This window comes from Morchella sextelata, assembly GCF_020137385.1.
Source record: "Morchella sextelata strain SCLS chromosome Unknown scls_18, whole genome shotgun sequence".
Taxonomy (NCBI): Eukaryota; Fungi; Ascomycota; class Pezizomycetes; order Pezizales; family Morchellaceae; genus Morchella; species Morchella sextelata.
The window spans coordinates 345,474-369,043 of NW_025408633.1; the positions used below are offsets into that span (position 1 = coordinate 345,474).

General features: G+C 49.3%; 4 protein-coding genes across 4 annotated transcripts; 2 read left to right on the plus strand and 2 right to left on the minus strand.

Moving 5' to 3' along the window:
• Positions 1-5,347: 5,347 nt before the first annotated feature.
• H6S33_004612 (uncharacterized protein) lies at positions 5,348-6,740 on the plus strand (the record flags this gene model as incomplete). Its single annotated transcript, XM_044836339.1, has 3 exons — positions 5,348-5,508; positions 5,583-5,788; positions 5,863-6,740. 3 exons carry the CDS (start codon positions 5,348-5,350, stop codon positions 6,738-6,740), a joined length of 1,245 nt encoding a protein of 414 aa, XP_044690585.1.
• A 3,811-nt stretch (positions 6,741-10,551) lies between these two features.
• Positions 10,552-11,250, minus strand: H6S33_004613 (uncharacterized protein; the record flags this gene model as incomplete). The annotated part of the gene is made up of 3 exons (XM_044836340.1): positions 10,552-10,830; positions 10,912-11,024; positions 11,232-11,250. 3 exons carry the CDS (start codon positions 11,248-11,250, stop codon positions 10,552-10,554), a joined length of 411 nt encoding a protein of 136 aa, XP_044690586.1.
• A 1,607-nt stretch (positions 11,251-12,857) lies between these two features.
• On the plus strand, positions 12,858-18,588 carry H6S33_004614 (uncharacterized protein; the record flags this gene model as incomplete). Its single annotated transcript, XM_044836341.1, has 2 exons — positions 12,858-18,105; positions 18,200-18,588. The coding sequence occupies 2 exons, from the start codon at positions 12,858-12,860 to the stop codon at positions 18,586-18,588; spliced, it is 5,637 nt and encodes a 1,878-aa protein (XP_044690587.1).
• Positions 18,589-20,408: 1,820 nt separating this feature from the next.
• On the minus strand, positions 20,409-22,016 carry H6S33_004615 (uncharacterized protein; the record flags this gene model as incomplete). Its single annotated transcript, XM_044836342.1, has 5 exons — positions 20,409-20,516; positions 20,616-20,910; positions 20,990-21,440; positions 21,501-21,748; positions 21,847-22,016. The coding sequence occupies 5 exons, from the start codon at positions 22,014-22,016 to the stop codon at positions 20,409-20,411; spliced, it is 1,272 nt and encodes a 423-aa protein (XP_044690588.1).
• Between the last annotated feature and the right edge of the window lie 1,554 nt (positions 22,017-23,570).

Sequence of the window (23,570 nt, forward strand, 5' to 3'; positions counted from 1 at the left end):
ACACGACTGGTCCGATTCGAAATCGGACTAGTTACTGGTAAGTTCCTACTGTCAATAGAGTCTTTTAGCTGCGCGAGTTGGACAGAAAGTCGAGCAGGTTGGACAGAAAGTCTAGCTGTTTTAGGGAGAGACTTGCAGCCGTTCAACCAATAAGATGTGCAGGACTTTTTGTCGAAGTGCTCGACTTTCTGTCCAACTCTTGCAGCTAAAAGACTCTAATTCTCCTCTATCACAACAACTCACCGTGACCCTCGATATGTCTGCAGCTGTAGTTGACGGGTGGCATGACTAGAGAAACACAACGACAACGCTAAAGCTTCAGTTCCAACACATCCCTCATGCTCGGCCAACAGTATCAGAACGGACCTTTACTTTCTGCAATTGAAGGCATCAGTTTTTCGAGCGACTTGCTAATAGCTATAGAGGTCGGAGATGGCTTGAGAAATGAAGGCGTTGGAAGGGCTGTAAGGATAACAGACGCACCAAACTCTGATTGTAATTGGCGGAGCGTAATCCAGCTCACGGTCAACGCCTGAGAGTACGAGTGATAATCTATGACGACATCCTATACTTCCTCTTCCTACACTTCTTCTCCCCCAGTAATTCTTCTTGCTTCTCCACCACACCCGCTCACCGCAAACACTAAAAAGCCTACCAGAACAATCTCATGGAATGGTGTCATTATGTTCTGACTTTATTTCTCGAGCGTTAGGCGCCGCCGAGAGGCCTCAAAGATCAGATGGATCGACGCAGTTTCTTGTGCCTTTCCCTCTTGTGGGGGCAAAGTGTTGCTTTCCTTGGTTCTAGCCCGGGTCTTATGTGGGGCACCCGCCTCCAGCCCTGGGACAAAGGATTATCACCGCCCAGTGGCCATAGACCTAGGATAAACTCCGACTCGAGTCCGCTTTCAACATGAAGAAGGGCTTGAGGTTTTCAGTAGAGGGAATAATTCGACCATACGGGTGTTTCTAACGTCTAAACCCGGAAATAGGCCTTCTAGATATTGAATAGAATCTTGGGACTGAGAATTACGGGGGACTACATGCAGCACTTGTGGGTTTCTTATTCTTAGATGGAGCCGAGACTGTTCTCTAGGTTCTATATGGGTATAGGAAATGGTGACATTTATAAATCCTGGCAGGGTAGCACTCATGAGTATTCATTCGGCGGTGTCTGCCTTACATACATTAAGTTTCGTTATTATGAATCTGGAACTGACAGTTTTCTGCGCTGTGTAGGTTTTTGTATTAAAAGAGACCATCCGGTATTTAAAAATCCTTTAATTATACTGGATCTCGATGAGAAGCCTCAAAACTAGCAGCTTTGCGATAAGTTATCGAAAATGTTGATACGAGTGGTTTTCTCGATGCCCTTGGGTCTTGAACCTTGATTATGGTCGATCTATCTCATGTTCACTTGATTGTGAGAGGTAAAGATAATACGGTACTAGTTTTAAGCGGTCTATAGAGCTGAAAGAGTGGGTCAATGGGGTACCACATATAGAGGGATACTGTTTCAATGTATACATGTAGTTCTTGGACGTAAATCATGTGAAGGCACCCATTTTATACCAAAACACCACTTTTCAGCCCTGTACCCAACCACCAATTGTAGTGGGTACGTACTCTCTGAGAGGAATATATTTTATATGTTAAGACTCTCTTTATGAGCTCAAATTCAAATATTATGCTTCTAGCATGTGCTATGTCGATTTTATTGCGTTGAGCTTCCAAAAATGGACCATGACCCCGGGTTTGTATGAGGTATTGCTCTCTCTACTTCTACTCGCGCTTCTTTGCAAAGGATTTTCACCTGACTCCCACTCTGAAGCCTTTGTATGGTGGATTTCGTGGGTAATCACGGGCTTGATACCATTGTTTGCGGATCTTAATTGGGTTAATTTTACATGCGGGGTTTACATGGTGTTTTTTATGGTTTTTTCCATGGGTTTTTTTTTTTTTTTTTTTTTTTTTTTTTTGCATGGAGTGTTTTTGCATAGAGTTTTTGCTTGTACGGAGTTCACAGCTTGTATAGGGTTTATGTAGAGCTTTTATAATTTTAGATTTCCTGGCCGGTAGATAGCTAGAAGTACATGTATATAACACCTCGAATATGGTGTTTAAAGTGGGTTTATTTATACTCCTGTTTAAACGTACGTATTTTTAAACACCTTTCGGATTTAAAGGTGTTGTCTCGAACCAGACGTTGGGTGAGCCAGGTCACGTGCCTGAATATTAAGAAACTTGGCGTTGTGGATAACCGAATTGGGTCTGGCCCGAGACACTCCTTTAATCGGGAAAATGCCACAGAAAGCCACACAGGTGCTGATTACAGACGAAGGGATTTAAGGGAGGTTTAAAGGTGGTTTAAGTGGTATTTAATGGTGTTTAATCGGTGTTTAATCGGTGTTTAAAAGATGTTTATATATGTTGGTTAAAAGTGTTCTAACTAAACCGCTACATGTTGTATGTAGCAGGGTGTTTAAAAGATGGTGTTTAGTCCATGCACTACAGGTGTACTTAACCTTGTTTCCTTTTTATAGAGTACAGTCGCTCACCTAATGACGGCGGATCCTGTCTGGTGGTTGTGTTTACAGTAGGTAATTTAGCCGGCGGTCTAATTGGCCAAAGTTAACTGATCTCAAATCCCTGGCCGCCATTAGACAGGATCCGCCTTCACCCCGTGAGTGAGTGCACCTACATCAACGTTAACTGTAGGCGTGATCTTCCATGTAAGCAAAACGGTGTGGGTGGGGTGAAACGCCATGCATGTAGCGAATTTAGGACGTGTCTAGCCAAACGCCATCAATTTTCTCGGGTCGGCGCGCAGCGACCCAGTCCGTGCACAACTCACTCCCCACACGGAGTTTCGCCGGGATGATGAGATGGAAAGTTTTCTGCATCTTTACATCCGTGAATCATTTATTTAAATTAGTGGAGTGGACGTTGTTGGGGCCGTTGCACGTAAACCTGGATGATTAACTGATATTTGGTATGTACTTGCCTGTTTGCGGTGATAAACCAAGACAAGGGATCCTCCAGCTGCAGCTGTCCCTATTTGATGAAGTTAAAAGTCGTGTATCATGCAGGAAACCTTTTGAAGGGTAGTATTACCTACGAACGCAATAGTTCAGCCTTGGTTTATGAAGTGGTTTTGCACAGCGACCAAAGTTGGTGTACGCGTACGTGATTCATACGTTCTATCGATTGTCGAGTTCTAATCCCATAATTATATAACTACATGTATCCCTTTATATCTGTGAAGCTATATAAGTAGTTTCGGGGCTGATTCTCACGCTTTGGGTGTCCGGCGGTGTATGGTATCCGAATCATCTAGGGTTTGCATATATACATGTATGTAGTACTCTAGACCGTAGGGGCAGAATCGTTGTGAAAATTAAATATTGTGTGCAGGGTCTCTGTTCTTAGCTCTCGCCGAAGGTTTGGGCGATAGCATTAGCCAGAAGCCCCCTGTTTCCAGAATAATTCTACAAGGCTGTAGGTGATAGGTATTATACTGGGCTCGCGGACAAGCTTCTTACACCCCCGACGACCTCTTTCCTCGTGCACTGGTCGCTTATGTAAAAGTATTATGCGTGTGCATGCGGCATGTATGAGTACTTTTATAATGGGAATCACAAATCGGACTAACATCGATATCAATTCCAAAGAAGCACCCTTTTTTCGAATGACCTCATATTTAAGCTTCAATAAAACCATAGCCAATCCTTAAGATGTAATCTCACCCCCGAGCCGTTGTTATCAACATACATATATGTCTGTACTACAGTCTTTACTTATGTCGCAACTAGATGCTTCTAGAGTGCTAGCTCAACGTAGGCATAGCTAAGGTTAGGTTCGTCCCCAACCCGTCTACTTCCATACTGGTGAGCAGCTTGCTGCTAAGTAGGGGATGGGTACGAGACTAAGCTAAGGTACATGTATGATGTACTCGGGGCAGGTTCAGGTTCTTCATGCCTGCCCCGAGTATGTACATACTTAAATCCCTGATCCACAACCCACATATGATCGATTCGATACCGGTAAATGTATTTTCTTTTTTACGCCTAAGTACCAAAGGTGATACGTTTGATTTACCGGTATGCTCCCAGAGAGATGGAACCAATGGCACTCAAACCCTTTACGGCAATCGTGATGAAATCAATTCGCATATAAGTGTGCGACTGCGCGGGTACCGACCTGTGGTTTCAGGTGAGCTCGATCTGCAGTAGCTATTATTGCTACCGCTTTTTGACTGCATGGTAAAATGCCACGATTCGAACATACATGAGTGCTATGCGAGTTATAGTTTTTAGCATGCGTGATAGCGCCTATATATACAAGTAGGATATATGAATTCGTTTTTTTATCACGATTACCGTAATCGTAAAGGGTTTGAGTATCAAATTTTAATTTTATTCGGCCTGACAGATTATAATTAAGGGATATACTACACTTCAGCGTAGACTATCGCGGAGGGGAATTTTGGAGACTTTTATTTATGTACATAAATTTTTTTACGAGCCGAAATATAGCTAAATAAATTCGTCTCCACGTGCACTACATGTCTACTATGTACTGGATTATGGTTTTGCGAAGGGCCTTGCACTCTGATTGGTCGACAGCGACAGGGGGTTTAGTAAGCAAGGCACATCAAATTTGGGGGGTGGTCAACTATGGCAGGTGGGCAATTATATGTATCGGGGATGAGAATTATTGGAGCTGGAAAGTAAGAGGGAGTAATTTTTGGATATGCACTGGACAGCATCAAATTTCGCTGGAAACTGTAATTCAGAGCACAAATAAATGGGCAACTACCGGGGGAGGTGGCCGGAGCTGGCCAAGTACTGGAGCCGGCCATGGTCAACTGCGAGAGCTAGCAATGGAGCTGGGAATGGGCGACTGGGAAAGCTGGCCAATTCCGGGAGCTGGCCATGGGCCAAATACTCACGAGGTGGGCCACTACTAGTAGAGTAGTACATGATTGAGGCTCAACGCCACTTTGCTCTGGAACAATGTCTCAGGCGCTCGCCCCCATTCGTATTGGGTTAACATGCATGGCTCGGCTAGGGATTACTAGTATTTCGCTGACGTTTTTACACTGGCCATTATTGCATACACCCAAAATCATGAGCTTGGCGTATTTTTGTATGGCATGCAATATCAATCGCGTCCACAAACGTCAGAGAAATACGAGTAGAGGTAAGCATGCACTATTCCCTCCCTACACTCCCCGATAATTCAATATTGATATAAAACCAGTCGTGTAAAGAGCATCCGGCTATCTAACAAATGGATAGACCATTCCACATAGCAATTAATACATCCCACATATATATATCTACGCCATGGACCATGAACACTTCAAGTTATCCAAAAGGCCCCGTGTCTACACACGAGATGAATGGAAAGAAAAGCGGCATGCATTTACAGAACTCTACCTGCGCGGAAGCAGTACCCTGGCTAAAACGATGGATATCATGGCAAAAAAACACAACTTTTATGCAACGTGAGTTAGACCCCCATCGATATATATATCTATTGGCATGGAACAGAGATTATTGATTCCTAACGATAAAGTAGTGAAGCACAGTACAAGAACAAAATCAGAGATTGGGGGCTCAGAAAAAATCGAGAGTACAAATCAAAAACTAGGACTCGAGGGAAATCTTCCAAAACGAAGCCAATAGAGGTGGATGAACGTACCGGACACTTGCGCAAAAGACACAAAGGAATCGGCCGTAATGATCCGAATACAGATTTGAGTGATTGCGAACATATTCAGACAGGTAAATACACAATGTTTTATAAGTAATAAAGTCAACATTAAGATTTCGTATTCTAATTATCACCTGGGATCTAGACTTCCTGGTTATTCCCGCCCATATAAAACGGCCTACAAAACCTTCAATAGAGGCGACTTGGGAATTCAAACACAACAACGCGGTCATAAGCAGCGTCAATCTTCCTCGCCCCAATTTATATAGAGGGAACTTTGAAATCGGCCCCGCGCAAAGTGTATCAGTCTCTGAATCAGCTGCGTCAAGTTCACCGTTAGGGCCTTTCAATGATAATGCCATCCAAGAAGAACATCGCATTGACACCAACGAATTCGAATACAATAACCATTACACACAAGAGGAGAAGAAAAAGCCCTCCGGCCCTATTTTACCTATGCCTCCTATCATTGACGAAGCAGTCAAATCATTGACCAAAAAAAAGGATATCGACCTATCATCTACAGATATAGAGTTACATGGTGCATCTGAGGGCCATAAAGGAATGGCCAGGATTATACTACAAAAGAACACACCTCTTTCAAGGAAGGACTGGTCATGTGGAGAAACACATCTGAATAAGGCTGCGTATTGCGACTCTGAAGACATGGTCCGTTTTTTACTTAAATTCAACACTGATGTTTCGTCGCGGGGCTTGGATGGGGAAACAGCGCTACATTGGGCAGCTGTACGCAATCATAAGAAAGTAGCACGCCTACTACTAGATAAAGGCATTGATCTTTCACCGAACTCTTACGGGGAGACTGCACTGCATTTGGCGGCATGTTATGGCCACGAAGAGATAGTCCATCTGATACTCAGGAAGGATATCGACCTTTCGCAACAGGATTTAGACGGAAATACAGCACTAGATCTTGCAGAGTATAACAATCATGAAAAGATAGTTTGTTTACTGCGTAGGAGAGATATGCTGAAAATCTGGATGGGAGATCACGACGAATAATCAGGTCCATCCGGCCTACACGATGACCCTTCTACCTCAAATTCTAAGACCCCTACGACGTTTTACCCACCCATCGATACAACAAGCAACTGTCTAGATCATTTATTTTCTCTTCGGGGGCCTTAACCCCAAAGACAAAGAGCGTTAACGGCAAACTAAACAACACATATTCCATCCGCAGCAACCGAACAAGAAAAGTTACCATCAACTTTCATCACTGAGCGACTATAAAGGCTGCATAGATACTGTACATCATATCTATTTATCGAGAAGTGATTACCACACAAAACTTCTTCCGTAAGCTCTTCCCGGTGCGTTACCACCGATCTTATCGGTCCATAAAATGAGGTCCCAGACGCTTCATATGTAGGCTTATCTTTGAGCCTTCATAAACCTCTAGATAGAACTATAATATCAAGGAGTGGTCCTCGGGGCTCAGGAATAATGATGTTTCGGTCATGAACAATCACTCGTTATTAGAAGGACCCAAAATGCTATTACGAGCGAGTGCTAGAGATTGTTCATCTCTGAAGTTCGTATAAACTTTAAATCTTTCTTATCAAATATACGATGTTCTTCAAGGCTCGTGTCGGTGGTCGCCGACTGAGCTGGTTTGGTTGTTCTGAGTTTATATATGGACAGATTAAAACTCGCCAGCTGATCGCTTTCACACAATTCTTTGTTATATTAATCATGTAATCCTCGGTTATAATTATCGCGGGTAATTACACGGGCTCTATGCTTTCGATCACGCACCCGGCCTCACCGTTTTGTGAGGCAGTGAATGGGAGCTAGGAGGGGGGGTACTATGTGATGGTGTTAATTTCCAATATGGTGTACGTAAATATACGCATTTAGGCGTTTCATGCATACCCTTATAGACGGAGTACGACTGGAATTAGTTTTGAGCGAAAAATGCTTTGGAAATCAATTTCGCCCATCATGAGCTCCCTACTAAAGTCAACTTTCATGACTCCAACACACCGAAGTCAAATTTCCACTTGCTCTTTAACCTACTCAAATCAACCTTACGGTCCCGCCAAAGTCGGTGTTCTCGACACTCCGACATCCCACCTGTGAGTTGGAGTTCTACACTGGATCCATCGAGCCCTAAACCGGCTGTGAGTAGAAATTTGACCTACTACATGTAATGATACAATCTAATATGTGGGATTATATATCGGCTGTCCAGATTCTTCCAAAAGAAGGATCGAAACTTCGCTAGTATCCATAACACGTATAAGCACCGATGGGAATTAATATCTCAGGAGCTAGAGATACGAGTATAAGGTAAATCGTAGTTTTATATGTGTGGACCGGATATATCACTTAACCCCCAGGTCCGACTGCTATAATACAATGACTTTATACTGACCTCTATAGAGTATATATACTACATGTAGTGAGGAGCGGCCTCCGGCCGCATATAAAATTAGACATCAGTTCGAGGAGCGGTCGATATCTAAAGGAAAGTATAAAGATCCAGAAAACTCCCAGCTCTGTTTAGTGGTTCGAAATAAATATCAATTCCTTGCACGCGCGTAGTCGGGGCTGCCTGCCGCTGCGCGGTATATATGCTGGGCCCCTTCTTGCTCGCGTGAAGTATTAGTTTCGGAAGAGTTCGAGAGGAACTACATGTATTGATGAAAAGTATGAAGGTTTATAACATTAATGGTCAGAGGGGCTATTATATATCATATCATGACAGAACTCGTGGTTTGATCATTTGGAAAAACATGCCTGTCGTCAGCTCCCTTAATGCACTCGATCCCGGATCCTGGTGGAATCAATCCCCCCTCTATCGACAGCTGTAGCCCACTGGACTATAAAGATGGGGGTTAACTACATGTAACCAGCCAATAGAAACCTTTCGTGATGACACTATTCTATTTAAATATGTACAACTCCAGTTCAAAAGTCGTCGGCTGTCAACCAAAAACGGTCCTTTTCCACTTCTTGCCCCATCGCACCTTTTGAAGATGGGGACATGAAATCTTGCATAATTATATAAGATATATTTTGGGAATAGAAAAAGCTATATATTCCATAAGCTCAGATTGTGGAAACATCAAATTTGTATGAGCTGTGGAGGTTTTTGTGGGAGCAGTCATGAAATCCCTGCCAAGACCTCGAATTTGTATGAGGTCTTGGTAAATTTCAACCAAAATCACAAATCACACCCGTACTAAGTTATCTAACTATTTTCATAACTGTTTCCTGGGCATTAAATATCTAATTTGATGTAGTTACAAGCATATATATCTGCCCATGCAATACTGAGAGTTTATCGATCAGGGTTATTGCATTGTGTGAAATTAAATGCCACATTTAATTTTTGACTTTTGAACAAAGACTATACATATAGTCATGATATTGAACATTATGAGCGTCGTGAGAACGATTTTAGATGTGCTACTTATTCATATTCGGTAATCTTCCATCAGGAATTTTATATATAGCTATGACGTCAAAAGATCAGTTGAGCGGTTTACACAGCGGGCGGAGAAGTATTCAACCTCATGGAAGTTTTAATGAGCTTGATTGATTGACTGATAAATCATTCGTGTATGCAGTTTTAATGAGCTTGGATCAGAATAGATGTGTTTTGTGAATCCGGAAAAAAAGATCTAGCTAAGCCGGCCACCAATTTAAATCCCAACCTTTATGGGAAGTACTTAGACTCTTAGGCGTACCTTCTACATTTGGTTTTATGACGTCTAGATCTGTGATTTCCTCTTTTTATCATAGCTTTATCATAACTTGTCGATATCACAGCTTTATCAAGTTCCCGATTCCAAAAGGTATTACAGATAAAAGATTTGAACCTGAGGGAGAGCTGCCAGCGCCTGCCACTCAGCGCAGAGTAAAGTTCCAAAGAGGGAACACGGACATATGAGTAGCGCCCTATTGTATAACTCCCTGGTTACTTTAATCTCTTAATTTTCGATTTGGAGGAACTGCATGAGTATGATAGATTATTATTATTATTGTTAACTGCATGCAGTGGCTAGTAAAAGTAGAAAGCCACCGAGTGAGAATTCATGCACAAGGTCTTAATGTTGAAACGACGTCATGAGGCACAAGTAAGCGAGTAATGATTATTGGGAAGTATTAAATTAAACAGACGGTCCATTTATTGATTAAAGGTGCATATCACCGATATTAAGCATGCATGTACCTCGCACTCAAACCGCATCCCAGCACTAACTACAATTAAGCAGCCTCTTCGGGTACGGTCTGCGTGCAAGTCCTGAAAGCCGGATTCAATCGGCCAGGGGATTTTACTATACGCCATTCGTTTACCTCGCCAACCGTGACTATAACCCTGAAGGGCTGCGGTTGGTGAGGAGATAATAGGCGGGGTATGATATGGGATAGAGGGGGTGGGTGGGCTTTGGAATATTTCGGAGATTTATCTGTTGAGCTCCAATGGTATTCATATCATTAGTATAAGGGGATGAAGTCGGAGAGATGGGATTGAGCTTGATGCATTTGTTGCTCCAGAACAATTGTTGATACACAGCCAAATGACAAGAAATGCACCGTACCCCCGCGGTCTATGCACCCAAACCCCCCACTCCATGCCCGCGCTCAAAACACGGAGCTCAGGGTAAAAAATAAAAGGAAAAAAAAACCCCTAGACAGAAAAGAAATCCCCCACCGCTGGCCTCCGCCCCGAACTAAATTTACTTTTGCTTTCATATGCGACCGGAAAGAAGAAAACCAAACCAGTTGTAACCCTTTAAATTTTTGTTTCTTTTTTTAATGGTTGTGTGCTCGATTGTGTTTTTCAAGGGAAAAAAAAGTGAATTTATTCCTTGTTCTTGCCCTTGTCATCCTCCTTGGCCTTTCCTCCCTTCCTCTCCAGAATGGCGTCACGGTCCTTGTCGATCTTGAGCTTGGTGATCTTCACCTTGGAGGGGTGGATGCCGATGGGTACGGACTGGCCGTTTACCTTCTCGCGGTTGAGACGCTCGATGTGGATGACGTACTTGAGACGGTAGACGGAGACGACCTTTCCCTCGCTGCCCTTGTGGAATCCACGGGTGATCATAACCTCATCGTCCTTGCGGATGGGGATGGAGCGGACCTGTACGGAAGGTTAGATCTTTCTTCTCAAGCTGCAGGTGTGAGAGGGAGCTATTCGGGGGGGGGGAGGGAGGGTAGGTACGTTGTGCTGGGCGCGGAGCTCCTTGGAGAGAGGGGCCGACATGATGACACGGCGCACCGATGAAGGGGCGCTGAAGTGTGCCTTTCTCGACTTTCTGCGAGAGGACGCGAGGGCTATTTGTCGTCCAATGTTTTTGTCAGTCAGAGGTTCACTTTTTCAACAATTCCATATCTTTTTTTTTTTTTTTCTTTGCTCCATCTCCCCCCAAAATCTTCAATCCCTCGATTCCCTTCTCTTTCTCTCTCTCCCTCCAACTTCCTCCGCTCAAAAAATCCATTCCTTGTTTTTCATTTCCCGGGGAGGTGGAGGAAAATACGAACCGGAGTTTTGCTTTGCCATTTCTGTCGATTTTTGGTCGTTTGGTGGTGGGGTTGGATTGTCGTGGAAATGTTGTCGTCGTCAATTTTCGGCTGGGGGAAGGGGCGGAGGTGATTTTCGCTAGGCCTGGGTAGTGCGTAAAGTTGTGTGGGATTTCCTAGGGTGGGAAGGGGCAGTCATGGGGCTGGGCCCTAACAGGGTAACTTTGCTGCACCAACATCAACCACAACATTGGATAGGAGCTGGGGTAACACAAAGTTCATGGTCTAAGACAGACGAGAATACGGGAATCTCATAGTGAAGAATCGAAGAGCTAATTTTTATTCGTATACTCAGACAAATACCGCATTAATTCGCCTCAATGGACGGTCACACAGTACGTTGGAATTCTCTTATCTGGTCATTTGTCTTGAAAACGCCCCCTAGCTAATCTTCCCTCATTCTCGCTGTAAAAGACAACTTCGACGCCTTGTGTGACAGTCCGCTGAGACGAATTACTGCGGTATGGCACCCAAGCAATGAAAGCCGTATAAACGATTCTCTCACAAAATAACTATTGGTCGGCTTCGGCGCTGTACCAATCTCTCGCATAGGGATACGACCCGAATCGAAGTTTTTATCCTTATAGATACATGTAATTATCGACGCTATAGAAGGTCAATGGGAAGCTTTTAAGGGATCGGACAATCCTAGCCTTATAGGGCATCTACGTATCCTTATAAGTAATACATGAGAGATTGCTGTACTCGGCAGTCGCACAGGATACGTGACAACCTATTCTCAATTATGTCGTATAAAGCTAGAAAGTCTAGTAGTCCTACTAACCTCACCATCTCTTCTCTCATCTAAAAGAGTTTGGGTTTGCTGTAGCCATTATTGAAACACGCACTGCCTTATAATTACAGTACCTAAGCTTGCTACGTATACGACCCACGCCTATTATCCTTACAACTAGAAGCGAGAAGGATCAGCGTGCATCGGACCCCAAAAACTTTTGAAGAAGCGAGCATCATATTACAGCGGATTCAAAATTCGCGCTTTCACTTGTTCCATTTGTCCAGGTAGGAACACCCACAGTTGCAGTGCCGATGTGACAACAGTTATGAAACTGCAACTATTCGTTAAACCCTAGCCCAAGCCAGACAGGGTAACCAACCATCAGATAACCGCCAATATCCTCAAAGCGGATCTGATAGCGCAGAGACACGCTAAGGGCCAGGGCTCCCGTTGATGGCTATGATGCTCACACCCCAGCCAGCTTGGTTGTGTGTGTGTGTGTGTGTGTGCACTGTCCCTGAGGCTCTTCCCAGACAAACGAGCGTGAGAGAGAGCACACTGTCTGTCTCTGTCTGTACTGCATAATCATAATACCTTAATCTGACCTCTTCCCGTGAGAATCGTGTTTGTTTTCCCATACACAACCACTCACTCACACATCCCATCACTCAATCATCTTCATCATCATCGTTGAAAGCTCCCCCCCCCCAAACTCCCACCGGGTTTGTTCCTTCAAGGCCATTGTTCTATCATGTCGCACGCGTACTGACGCGTCCGTTTCTTCATCTGCAGGCGGTTTCGACAGACTCGTTGTCTGTCCCCCGCGTCCGTCCGTCCATCCATCCCTTCGAATGTCTTCCAACAATCCCAACTACACGTACCCGCCGCGCCCGCAACAGCAGCAACAGCAGCATCAGCAGCATCAGCAGCAGCCCCAGCAGCACCCCTCGATCCAGAACCACACCCACATCCAGCAGAGCTTCTCGCAGCAGGGCAACTACGGCGTAAGTAGAGGAGGTGGTGGTGGTGGTGGTGGTGGAGACGTCGGCAGTGGTGGAGGAGGAGGAGGAGGAGGAGGTGCAGCTTCGGCAAGGGCGGAATATGCGGCAGAGAGATGGCCCGATTACGGGGCTCCGCAGCAGCACCATGGACAGTACTCGCCGGGGCTCCAGCACGTCCAGGGTATGGCGTCGTTGGGGGGTGCAGTGTCACGCCCGAGTTCTCGTACAGCGGATGTAGCACCTTCGTCCATTAACTCGAGGACATCCACCGCTAGCCCGGTACCGGGCCGCGCAGTGGGCACTTTCAATGGCGGAGGCAGCAGTGGCGGAGGAGGCGTGGGTGTGGGAATGGCAGTAGCAGGAGGAGGTGGTGGGGGAGGCTACGACCAATACACCGGCGCGCACTATCAACCGCAACCATCGGCCACCACCGCTACCGCAACCCAGGGGAGCTCGCGGACCGTGACTGCGGGCGCTAGTTTTGGCGGCTACAGCAACTACGGGCCCCACTACACGCAGCCACAGCCGCCCACAACCATCGCCGAGATGCAGCAGCAGCAGCAGCTGCGCACGGCACCGCAGCAGCGAGTGGCGGCGCCAGAGTATATCGACTACACTGCCGCTGCTGCTGCTGCCCCCTCTGCCCACACGCACACGCACACGCACACGCACACCCACACCCCTGCAACAACCGCGTCGCAGAACTACACGCCGTTGTACCAGACTGCAGACTCGATCCGCACGCAGCAGGCAACGTCCCTGTACACGCCCACGCCCGTGTACCAGAACGCTGCCGCTGCCGCCGCCACCGCCGTCCCATCGTCCTATGAGGGCACATACACACCCGTGGACCCGCAACCCCAACGGCAGCAGCAGCAGCAGCAGCACCGTCCACGACAGCCCCAGGCCCAGCCTGCCGCCCCCGCGCAACAGCCCGCGAAGCAGAAACAGCAGCAGCCCCGCGCCCCCCAATTCCAACCCGTGAACCAGCAGCAGTCCCAATTCCAGGCCGCGAAGTCACAGCAATACCAGCAGCAGCAGCAACAGCCCGCGCCTGCCGCAATGACGCAGTACAGCAATGCTTTTTCCCAGTCGCAGCAGCAGCAACAGCAGGAGCAACCGGCGATCCAGCGCACACCCACACCATCGTCAGTCGCAGCGGCGCCGTACCACCAGCCGACGCCCGTGCTCTCGCCCCAGATCCAACACACGCACGTCACGCCGTCGCAGCTGCAATCCCCGCAGCTGCAATCCCCGCAGCTGCACTCCCCGCAGATACAAACACAGTCCCCGCACCAGGCCCCCGCCCAACCCCAGGTCCAACCCCAGATCCAGCAACACCAACACCAATACCAAGCCCCCCCACCCCCCTCCGAACCCCCCGCCCAGCAAAAGGCCAAGCCAAAACCCCGCGCTAAGAAGCCGCAAGACACGGGCCTCCGCGGCAAGACCTGGGAGCCGACAATGCCCATGCTCTACCGGCAGGCAGTGCACCAGAGCCACAACTACATGCCCTCCGAGTCGCCGGCACGCGGCGGCGGCGGTGTCAAGACGATTGATCCGCAGCGGGAGCAGGAGCAGCGCCAGCTGATTGAGGCCCAGGCGAAGCGGATCGAGGCGGAGATGCAGGCGGACCTGCAGGCAAGGAAGCAGGCGGAACAGAGGGCGCAGTATGAGCGGCAGCAAGCGGAGCAGCGGGCGTATCAGGAAGCGCAGCAGCGGGCACAGGAAGCGCAGCAGCGGGCGCAACAGGAGGTGCAGGAGCGCGCCCAGCAGGAGCAGCAAGCTCGCCACCAGGAGGAGCTACAGGCCCAGCAGCTGAAGGCGGAACAGGAGGCACAGCTGCAGCTGCAGGAGCAGGAGAATGTGCGCGCGCTACAGGCCCGCCAGCGGCAACTTGAGCAGCAGGCGGAGCAGGAGGCGCATCAGATGCAGGCACGAATGGAGGCCCAGCAGCGCCAGGCCGACCTACAAGCCCAGCAGCAGGCCGAGCAGTACTCCCAAGCACCCCCGCAGCAGGCAAACCAGGCCTACCCAGAAAGCCAGAACTACCAAGCCCCGGCGCCAGAAGCGCGCCCAGCAGCGCCACCGGCGCTCAACAAGGAGCTGATGGAAGCGCAGATGAAGATCATGGTGGAGCGCATGCGGTACTACCAGTCGGCGGACCCCATCACGTTCCAGCAGGTGTGGGAGAACGTGCGCAAGAGCGGCGGCGGAAACAACGCCGGCGCAATCACTAACGGCAGCGCGAACGGCGCCATCATGGCCAGAGACGGAAGTGCGAGTAGTAGTAGTGGTAGTGGTAGCGGTAGCGGCGAGGAGAGGAGACAGAATAACAGTAATGTAGACACATTCCAGCAGCCGCAGCAACAGCAGCAGCCAGCCCAAAGTGCCAATGCCAGTGTCCCAGCAGTTCCAGCCCCGCCGCCTGCACCAGCCCCAACCCCCCCAGCAGCAGCAGCAGCAGCAGCAGTGGTGGTACCCGCCCAGCCAGCGCCAGTGGTAGCAGCGCCGCCAGCCCAAGCCCCACTGAGGAAGTCCGGCCCCGTAGACATAAAGACCGCGCGGGCAATCAGTAAGTACCTGCACAAGCACGCCGGCCACAGCCCGCCGGAAGCCGCCCTCCTCGAGCACGTCCTCAGTGTCTCGAGCTTCATAGCGCTGTGCGACAGGCTGGAGGTGATGGGGTACAGGTTCCACCGCGGCAACTTCTCCAGGTACCTATTAGTTGAGGTTGACGGCGACGGCGGCGCAGAAGCAGAAGCAGAAGCAGAAGCAGCGGGGGAGGGGGCTGAGATCGGTGTGGGTGTGGGGGAGAGCCGGGTGCTGGGCGAGGTGGAGGACGACCAGGAACAGATTCTTAGGGAGCTCAACGAGGCGCGCAGGTCGTCGCCTTCACCTGCTGCCGCTGCCGCTGCCGCTGTTGCTGTTGCTGTTGCGGGCGCGGGCGTGGACGTGGCTAGTGTCACACCTGAGCGGACGGCGGTGGCGGGGGCGGCTGGAGAGGCGGCTATAAAAACGAAGAGGGGCAGCGGCAGGGGCAGGGGCAGGCCGAGGAAGTCCACCAAACAACCGCAAACGCAGACACAGACGCAGACACAGGGCGCGATGCAGGCAGAGGCACCAAAGACGCCGTCTGCAGACGAGGAAGCTGCGACTGTCAGCTCTCTTCCTACGCCTACGAGCGCTGTCGCTGTGGGCTTCACTTCTACTTCCACTGCTCCTCCTCCTCCAGCGTGGCAGCAGCCATCATCATCCCTCTCCCACACCACCAACAACACTACATCCCATCACACAAACAGCACAAGCAAGAACAACCAATTCATGCCCGCCCTCTCCGGCAACATCACCTCCCACTCCCACTCCCACTCCCACTCCTCGCCCTCCCCGGAAGGCATGTCGTCCAGCGAGTACCTCGCAAAACAATACGTGCCCCGCCGCGCCACCCCGCAGAGCGTCAAGGCCCGCGCAGCAGCAGCAGCAGCGCCCACCCCAACCGGACGCCAGTTTGTGGCGCCGTCGCAGATCTACCGCCCGCCGACGCCGCCAAGAATGGTGGTTGATCTGGAGCAAGACGTCGAGATGCTCGACCCTGCCCCTGCCCCTGCCCCTGCCCCACCAGCGCCAGGGCCAGGGCGGCTCATCATAAAGCTAAAGGTTAAAAAGCCAGCCGCTCCCGTCCCAGTCCACACCCCGGTGCCGATCCCGGCTAGCGCTACTATCGACCTGACGGGCACTACCCCGGAGCCCCCCACACACAAAAACAACCACAACCACATGCCTGCGTTTGGAGAGCTGCGCGAGGCGGACCTGGAGTGGGGGCAGCACACGCACGAGGCGAGCCCAGATAAGCGCCCCGTTCTCATCCCGATCCCCATCCCGCTCCCACACTCAACCCCAGCCCCAGCCCCGGCACCGGCACCGGCCCAGCGCGAACCCCTGATCCAGCCGCTGAAGCGCGAGAAGGCGCTGGTCAAGCTCACGTACGACTCGACGACCATCGCGCGCGACATCCTGATCGTCATGGGGCGGCACCCCGAGTTCCGTGCGCTGAACGCGCATCTGGACGCGCTGCGGTCGGTCGCGGGGAATGAGGTTGATCTTTCGACGATTAGGTGGGATCTGCTGGATCCGGGCCCAGGGACGGGGCCGGAGATGGTGAGTTTTGGGGGCGACATGGCGATGGAGGGGGGGGATATGGCGGATGATGAGGGTGAAGGTGAAGGTGGAGGTGGAGGTGGAGGTGCTGTTGCGGCGAGGGTGGCGATGCCGGCCGCGGCGGCGAGGAGTCAGGTCAAGGGGAAGGGTGTAGTGCAGCAGGTGTCTCCCGTGGCCGTGGGAAGGGGGAGGCCGAAGAAACGGGCGAGTGGCAGTGTGCTTGGCGCTTCTGTTGCTAGCTTTGGCGCACATGGCGGGTTTACGACTGCAGCAGGTGGGAACGGTGGTGGTGCGGGCTCGAGCAATACGGCTCCCGCTGCCCCCGCCTCCGCCCCGGCCGAGACGCCGCGGACTCAGACTCAGACTCAGACTCAGACTCCCGCAGGAAACAACAACAACGGAGGCTCAACCGCCCGCACAGCCAGCACCCTCCGCACCGTGATGACCCCCGACGCGGCGGCGGCCGCCGCCGCCTCCTCCCCCTCCCGCACCTTCTCCGTCGTCATCCAATCCCCGCGCGCGCCCACCAGCGGCGGCCCGTCGCGCCCCCCCACCAACACCCTCAAGCGCAAATCCACCTCCCACTCCCCCGCGCCCAAAAAGCCCGCGCGCATGCGGCGCACCAAGGCGCGCGACGACCCGCCGCCCTCGGGCTTCAAAGTCTTCAAGTGCCGCTGGGAGCACTGCCCCGCGGAGCTGCACAACTTCGAGACGCTGCACCGGCACGTGATGGGCCACTGCAAGCTCGCGAGCTACGGCGGGTACGCGTGCCGCTGGGCGGGGTGCTCGCGCCCCGCCCCTGCTGCTGCCAAGCGCGGCGGCGGCGGCGAGTGTAGCAGGGATTTCGATAGCGAGGAGCTGTGGAAGGCGCATATGGATGCGGCGCACCTGGACGGCGTGAGGAGCGAGCTGGGCGTGGGGCCAGCAGTGGGGCTGTATGGTGCGTTAGCCTCCTCCTCTTCTTCTTCTTCTTCTTCTTCTGCTTCTTCGGCTTGGTAGTGGGTGTGCTGACGGTAGAGACGGATGGGTGATAGACCGTGAGGCGGCTGTTGCGAGCGACGTGGACTATCTGTCTGATAGCCGGGGGAGGCAGGTTACGCCGATTGCGAGGCCGGCACCGCAGGGGTATGTGTTTTTGCCGCCGCCGCAGGTGGCGAATCGCCATTTGGTGAGGGCGAGGAGGCTGGGGGCGGGGATGGAGGGGGATGAGATGGAGGGGGTTGCGGACGCGGCGGCGGAGGCGTCGTTGAGAGTGCAGATTATTAGGATGGCGCGTCCTGATGGGGAGCGTGTTGGTGGCGGGGGTGGGGAGGGTGGGAGTGGTAGTGGTGGGCAGCAGGGCGCTGGGCAGGGGCAGCAGGCGGAGGGCCCGGATGCGGATGGGTGGGTGAGGCAGATGAGGTTTACTATCCACCGTAATTAGGGGGGGGTCTCTAGGGTTTCTTCTGCTGGGGCTTCTGTGTCTTGCGGATAGATGGCTGGCTGGGTAATGGGGGGGGGAGGGGGGAGGGGGGAGAAAAGGATAGGTCGTTTTTCTGGTTTCTTTTTTCAATGTCTTTTGTTTAGAAATACACGAATGACGATGATGCGTTACTCAATCTTGGTCTTGGTCTTTATCGTTATCTTATTTTTAGCTTATCTTTATCTATAGCCTAGTTCTGTTCTATTCTGTTCTCTTCTGTACGTGAGTGGTAGTGGTAGCGGTAGTGGTGGCGGTGGTAGAGAGAGGCGGTAGAGAAAGGCGGTAGAGAAAGAAGTGGTATGTAATAAGGACGGGGGGTCGATATCTAAAATTATCTGTTTTTCTCTTTTTTTTTTTTTTTTTGTGGTGAGTATGCTTGTTGTGGGTGTTCTTTCGCGTCGTGTATGTGCTATGAGATACCATTGGATTTTCTTGTTTTTTCTTTTTTCTTTTTGAGTTCTTTCGTTTTTATTTTCTGATGGCTAGCTGTAGCTACTACTGCGTGGCTGTGCGGTGTGTTTCTGTATGGCTGCAGCTGGGGAAACGGTAGAAGTGGTGGTGGTGGTGGTGGAAAAACGGTAGAAGTGGTAGTGGGTGATGGGGGGGAGGGGCCGGGGGTCGGGGGGTCGGGGGGTGTAGAATTAGAACGCGGGTATCAATTCATTTCACTCCAGTTTCTGTATTACTTCCCTTGCTGCGCGCGGGTGAGTCTTGTAATCGATAGCGAGGGCAAAAACAGCGTAGTGTAGTGTATATAATATAAGACTCGCACATGATAACCACGAGTAGCTACTATACTACAGAAAAGAACAGAACAGATGGGGTCTTATATATGGAGATGGAGGTTGAGTGTATATATATAGGCTATGCCAAGGTATTACTCCGGGGACTCGGGCCGAGTGATGGGTTGTGACTGCGTGTTTGGCGCTAGTGGGTGGCGGGGGGGTAATGATCGGATGGCGGGTAAAAGGTGGGGGTTGGTCCGGTTGGGTACATGTATGTACTTGGGGCTCATCGGCATATGTCTCTCTCTTTGGATGGATGTGGGCGGTACATACACTAGAGTAGCTTAGTTGATGCTCATCCCCCTTATGCGGGGTGGATTGGCGGTTTAAGGCTGGGAAATGTGGTCTCATAAAATGCGGCTGCTATTGCATGGGATATAAAACACGCTAATCCCGTCATTTTGTGTGGGATGCAGTGGTAGTCGGGTCTAGAGATGGCAGTACTCTACTCGATGGCTACATGTAGATCTATATATAACGGTCGCCAAGGTTTGAGATGCATGTGGGATTTAGAGTAGTGTCAAGGTGTGAATATCAGGTCTCAAAAACTTAAAACAAAGGAAATGAATTCTTGGTGTAGTTGATACATAAAAAAAAAAAAAAAAACGCGTACAAAACATAGGAAAATACGTATTTGGATACGAACATGTAATTGATAACCTCCTCACCACCCCGAAAAGAAAACATGCCCGACCTTGGGAATATGAATGTGTATATAAGCCGTTCTGAACAAACTATGAAACGAAATGACTATAACCTATATCTGGCTCCCGCTTTAACTCTATGGTCGGTTCGGATGTGTGAGCCGGTAATAATTCGCATGTACATGTTGTGTCGTGAGGTTTAAACTCCTACCGGCATCATACTGTTACCATCCCTGACCTTGGATAATATAATTCGGGCTATCTCTTGAAAATTGTAAACTTTTGTAAGGTGCAGTGCCGTACGTCCAGAGTTGTCCTTTGCTGAAATATCGATATCGCTCTGGAGGAGTAACTAGACAACCTTTTCATGGCCACAAGACGCCGCCTCATGTAGCGCCGTCCACCCCAGATGGCCCTTTGCTGAGGCATCGATACCGCTCTGGAGCAGTAACTGGACTACCTTTTCATGGCCACCAAACGCCGCCTCATGTAGCGCCGTCCACCCCAGATGGCTCTTTGCTGAGGCATCGATACCGCTCTGGAGCAGTAACTGGACTACCTTTTCATGGCCATCAGACGCTGCCATATGTAGCGCCGTCCTTCCATCAGAGTCTTTTTCTGAGGCATCGATACCGCTCTGGAGCAGTAACTGGACTACCTTTTCATGGCCATCAGACGCTGCCCAATGCAACGCCGTACATTTTTCATCATCCTCTTCCGAAATGTCGTGACCTTGCTTGAGAAGCAAAATAACTATCTCTTCGCGGCCCTGGTATGCTGCTTCGTGCAGGCTAATGTGTTCGTTATCATTTCCCGATCCGTTTCCTAAGAGCGAGGGCCGAGAGAGCGATGGTCTAAAGTCAAAGAGAATTACAATTTAGAGACCGAGCTCTTAACTAATAATTAAGATAGATAAATGGATGTGAAACTCACTCGTCATCTTCCAAGTCGACATCAAACTCGATATTATCATTTCCTCCCTCGACACCAGAGCTGCTATGAATTTCGACTGATTGCTCTTCTACACCCGAGATCAGCGGTGTAGAAGACGATGTGTTTAAGGGTCCCTGACTTTGTTCCCGCCGGTCAGAAGAGGTTTCTTTAACCAAATAGTCGTGTTGCGCCTTATGGTCAAATGTCTTTCCGCAATCCAAAGCTCCACTTATATTTGCTGCCTGTTGATCAAGGATTTCATATCCCAACCCTGTTTTGTGGATCTCATCGGTAATGAATGGAATATCGTCCGTGTAAAGTGCTCCACCATAAATCCCTTCATCTTTCAGAATTTGCGGATCATGGGATGAATGACTAGGCATGTCATAAGCGACTTCTGGAGACTCATCAACTGGAGGAGGTGTAAGGTAGGCAACGTAAGGGGGTGTATCTGTGAGCGTATATATGTTAGATACTTATACACAACATCCCATATCCTAGAGAATCTTACCAACTTGTTCCATTTCCCATTTACGCGGATCTGAACCTAGACCCTCATGATCTAGTATTCCTTTGTGTCTTTTACGCAAGAGCGTAATTCGATCTCCGTTGATCTCATTATCTTTGTATTTGAATATTGTTTCCTTATCCTCCACGTATTTTCGTTTGCTTTCTTTCCGAAGAATTCCTAAAGCAGTAGCTTTGTCGATATTTCTTTCTAAACCCCAAGCCTTGATCTTTTTTTTGTATTGCGCTTCACTATAATATCGCCCATATGTCAGATAATTGACTTTCATCTTTGCAATTACACATGTCTTCGTCTTTTTAAAAACAAGGTCAGTAGATATCCCACTTACGTCGCATAAAAGCTGTGGTCTGTTGCCATCAATTCCCTTACTGTCGCTAGGGTATAATCTTGCGAGTATAATTCCACAAAGACCGAACGCTTTTCCTCCCACTCCTCCTTTGTATAGACGCGGAGCTTCGGGGGGCCGGGGTTAGCCGCAGGCATAGAGTGTTGGTACATTGGACTGATTCGTTCTAACTTGATAGCGTGTATGTAGTAGGATAGTATATGCTATAGTGGGGATTTGAAAACTGAAGATGTGAGTGGTTTCTTTGAATATTTCTGTTGTGATGCCGAACGAAATATAGTACGCGAAATGCTCTGTTAAATAGCTTTGGTTTGACACTTGAACACCCAACGAGGCTGAATATGTAGGTACGTCGATTTAATATAATGTTGCCAAGGATATTTAATCATTGGCTGGACGGAAGTTTCGTGCATAAAATCGGTGTGGGTGTCTCACTCAGAAGACGTGTGTAACCCGGACGGAAGTTCCATGCATAAATCAAATGTTATCATTGCTTCGATCAGGGGGGTTGAGGCTACGCCAATCGAATTACAAGATACCTGCTACTGGGAAAACCCGAACGAGTAGAGAACGAATAATTGTAGGTACAAGACTACATACCTAAAACAGCACTAGGTAGTAATTCCTCACTTAGCGAGGTGAATGGTACTCCACTACTCTAGGTAGAGTACGAGGCTGATCATGATCTCTGCTATGAACAGCCACTCTGCAAAAGTGTTCGTGATTCCGACTTCGGAGTGAGACATTTCTCTATATATGTAACTCTAGCGGACCGTTAAAAACCCCTCAAGAGAAAATCTTGCCCACTCACCAATGGAGCCCGGAATCAATGAAGAATACTGTCGTTCACGGGGTATTGGCGGGTAATGGGTGTTGACGGATTGCAGGCAAAACTTGGCTTGGCTGTCTCTTTTTTGGCTTGTCCGTCAACACCCAGTGTCCGCCAATACCCCGTGCACGTGAACGACAGTAAGATCAATGACCTATCTTCTTTTATATATAGTCACGAACTATATTATATATTTTTCGTTGTTTTAAATCTCTACATTAATAACATCAACGTCATGGGTGCGCCACACTTAAAACTAAATCACGAACACTTTTGCTGAGTGGCTGTAGTATTCTAGACCTGGAGTGCACAGCTTCCCGCTTTTCCACCACATGAAGAACAGTAGAGTAGATACTCGTATTTTCCTGACGTTTGTAAAAGGAACCGCTATTGCATACCATACTAAATTGTGGACTTGGCGCGTATTTGTATGGTATGCAATAGTGGTTCCTTTTACAAACGTCAGGAAGATACGAGTACATGTACATACATAGTAAACACATACTAGTGCATATGCATACCATATATGCATGTATCGCTGAATATACGTACATACTTAGGATGTTTTACCAACCCAATTATAAGCCGTACTTGTAGTATCGGGGGAAGCAAAAGCAGACCTCCAGCGACGGAAACGAGACTTGATTGGTATGAGCTAGTACTCTACTCTATAATCTACATACGATATGTACTCAACGAAGAACGCAAAATCTATTCGTACACCATGGAGTACGTATCGATCTGTCAAACTCCCACTGCATGATGAGAAGTCCAACCATACGGTAGTAAGTTTACAGTTTTATTTCGGCTAGGGTGTACAGCTATATGATCAACTACCGATCACAGACGCCCGGCACGGAACTACAGCGGTACTCAT